This window comes from Culex pipiens, chromosome 1 (genome assembly GCF_016801865.2).
Source record: "Culex pipiens pallens isolate TS chromosome 1, TS_CPP_V2, whole genome shotgun sequence".
Lineage (NCBI taxonomy): Eukaryota > Metazoa > Arthropoda > Insecta > Diptera > Culicidae > Culex > Culex pipiens.
The window spans coordinates 20,190,496-20,193,013 of NC_068937.1; the positions used below are offsets into that span (position 1 = coordinate 20,190,496).

The window sequence follows — 2,518 nt, forward strand, 5'->3', positions numbered from 1 at the left end:
GCAAGCGCGTGAATTTAGGTCGTATTTTTCGGAATGAAAGTGTCAGAGGAAATTAGAGTCGATGTTTTCGGTAAGATTAGAAATTATGGAGTAAAAGTTTTCCGCGGCAAAAAAAAAACAAAGAAGAAGCAAACGATTTGTCACGTTTGAATCAAAGCTGGCGGGGCGTTTTTTTCTTCGGTGGAGTTTGAAAGAAAACGTCAAATTTCTTTAACTAGAATAATTTATTTTCGCGAGTAGAAAGACCCTTCCCATCAGTACGGGAACCGCTCCTTGCACGTGTTCCGACAATCCGCCCCACTCAGCCACTCGTCCGACCCATCACAGCAATCGCACACCCCGTCGTTGGCCCACCCGCTCGGCACGGACGTGTAACCGCCCCTGCCGGTGGCATGCCGCTTCTGGAACCGGCAGTAGAACCTGCCCCGGTCGCACGCCCCCGTCCCCGGCTCGTCGCTCCCGTCCTCCGGGCAGTCGCAGTAGTCGTCGTTGACCCGCGCCCAGCTGACGTGGCGCGTCGACGACAGACAGCGGAACGCCGCCGACGATCCAGGTTGGTACGCGTCCAGGTCGCGCAACCGGATGCCCCTGAGAAAAAGCGTGAATCGTCCAAAATCTCGCAACTTCGCTAAAAGCACGAACTCACCGCAGAATCCGCTTCTCGTAGCTGCCGACCTTCTCGACGTACACGTACCGCGCGTCCTCCGACGGTCCCCGGAAGTCGGCGGTCCTGTTGTTGTCCCCTCCTCCTCCTCCCCCTCCCTCGTCCTGCACGGCGTTGTTGTTGCTTGGCTGCTTCACGCCGTTATTCCCTGCCGAATGTGATGGAGGAGGAACGTTACTACTGGCGGCCACTACCGAACCGTGCCGGTTAGTTTGCGGGTTAGTGTGAAGCGAAGATTCCGTCGTTTGCAACTGACTGATGTAGAAGAACTGGTAGCCGAAGAAGACGAACGCCATCAGCAGCACCCCGAGCAGGGTCATCTTGAGCTTCTGCTTGTAGAACGGCTTGTAGTAGATGTTGTCCCGCTTGACCCATGTTTTGCGCATTTTGCTTTTTTTAAACTAATTTAGTGGATTTTTTTTAAAACGGAGATTTTGCGTTTCCGAATTGACTTCCTGGACAAAGATCTGAGCACTTTAGATTTTGTTCCGTGTTTACATCGTTCGCGTGACGTTTCGCGTTGCTGTCAAAAGTGGAGGGGAGTGATGATGCCTCATCGACCAAAAACTGTGAGGAAACAACAACTGCAGTACCGTTTCGCTAGTTTGGATATTCTGTTGAATGTTAGTGTTACAAGAGTTTCTATTCAGAAAATTTCCAACACATACAAAGTATGTTTAAAAAGCAGCTAGAGGTTTGTTTGCATCAGATTTCCTAACTCTTTCTAGCAAAAGTTTTTTTTTTGTCAGGCGACTTCTAGTTGTGACAGCTCGAGCTCGATCATTGTTTACATCAGGACACTTCGACGAGAAGTTCATCATGTTTGGGTTAATTTTATGTATTTTTCACTGGGTCTTGAATTCTAAAATCGACGGAAACATTTCAAAAGGCATCATGTACATTTTGACACTTTCTGGGTTATTGCATATTCTGAAAGTACTCCTAATAAGCTACCTTTCCACCAAAAATGAGCAAAAGTTACTTCAGTAAAGTCTGTTTAATCATGATTTTAAATAAAGTAACATAAACAAAATCTCTGCCATCAGACCAAAATCCATGATAAAGCTGTCAGACCCAATCTGTCAGACCAAGACTGTCAGACCAAAGAGCAAAAAGTAAACAATCTTGGTCTTCGACGTAGGTGCACACAATTCAAGAAAATAAAATTTGAAAAAGAATTTTATTTTTCCAATTCAATTACTGGTTTTGGACTGCAAAATTGAATGTACGCCAGAAAATGATTAAACAGTGCGGCGTCCTGTACACCGAAAATCAAATAAGCAGTTAAAAGCCTTATTCTTCCAATTTAATTTTTGATCTCGTTTTCGGTTTACACCTGAACAATCTTGAAATTATTTATACTGATTTGTGATTCCTCTCTTTCCATCATTCCCTTGGTTTATATAGCCCTGTCAACCTGTCAAACAAAAGACTACATGAATCTCGTGACGAAAAAAAAGCATCATGAAAAAAGCGCCATGTACATTCGGCGAAGAAAAACGAATCATAACAAAGCGTCCCCCTCAATGACAGCAGATATCACCCTTCGTACGACCACAAAGAGTTTAAAATTGATTTTTAAAATTCAAATTGTAAAATTTAATTCCGGAGCATTCAACCTTAGAGTCTTAGAGTTTAACACTAGGTTTAAGATTTTTTTAAATCGATGCCAACATTTCAAAAAGCATCATGTACAAACCATGCGTTTTGAGAAAAACGCATTTGAATGTTGAGCATCCATTTTCAATTACCATTTTTATATAAAAGCAAAATAAGATGTTCTAATGATAACAAACGATGAAAAACGTTGCTTTTGTTGATACTTGATCATCCATATTAAATAAAACATTATTT

General features: G+C 43.2%; 1 protein-coding gene across 1 annotated transcript; it reads right to left on the minus strand.

Moving 5' to 3' along the window:
- Positions 1-213: 213 nt before the first annotated feature.
- LOC120416905 (uncharacterized) lies at positions 214-1,180 on the minus strand. Its single transcript, XM_039578803.2, has 2 exons — positions 647-1,180; positions 214-588 (listed from the first exon to the last, which is right to left on the minus strand). The coding sequence occupies exons 1-2, from the start codon at positions 1,048-1,050 to the stop codon at positions 255-257; spliced, it is 738 nt and encodes a 245-aa protein (XP_039434737.1). The 5' UTR covers positions 1,051-1,180; the 3' UTR covers positions 214-254.
- Between the last annotated feature and the right edge of the window lie 1,338 nt (positions 1,181-2,518).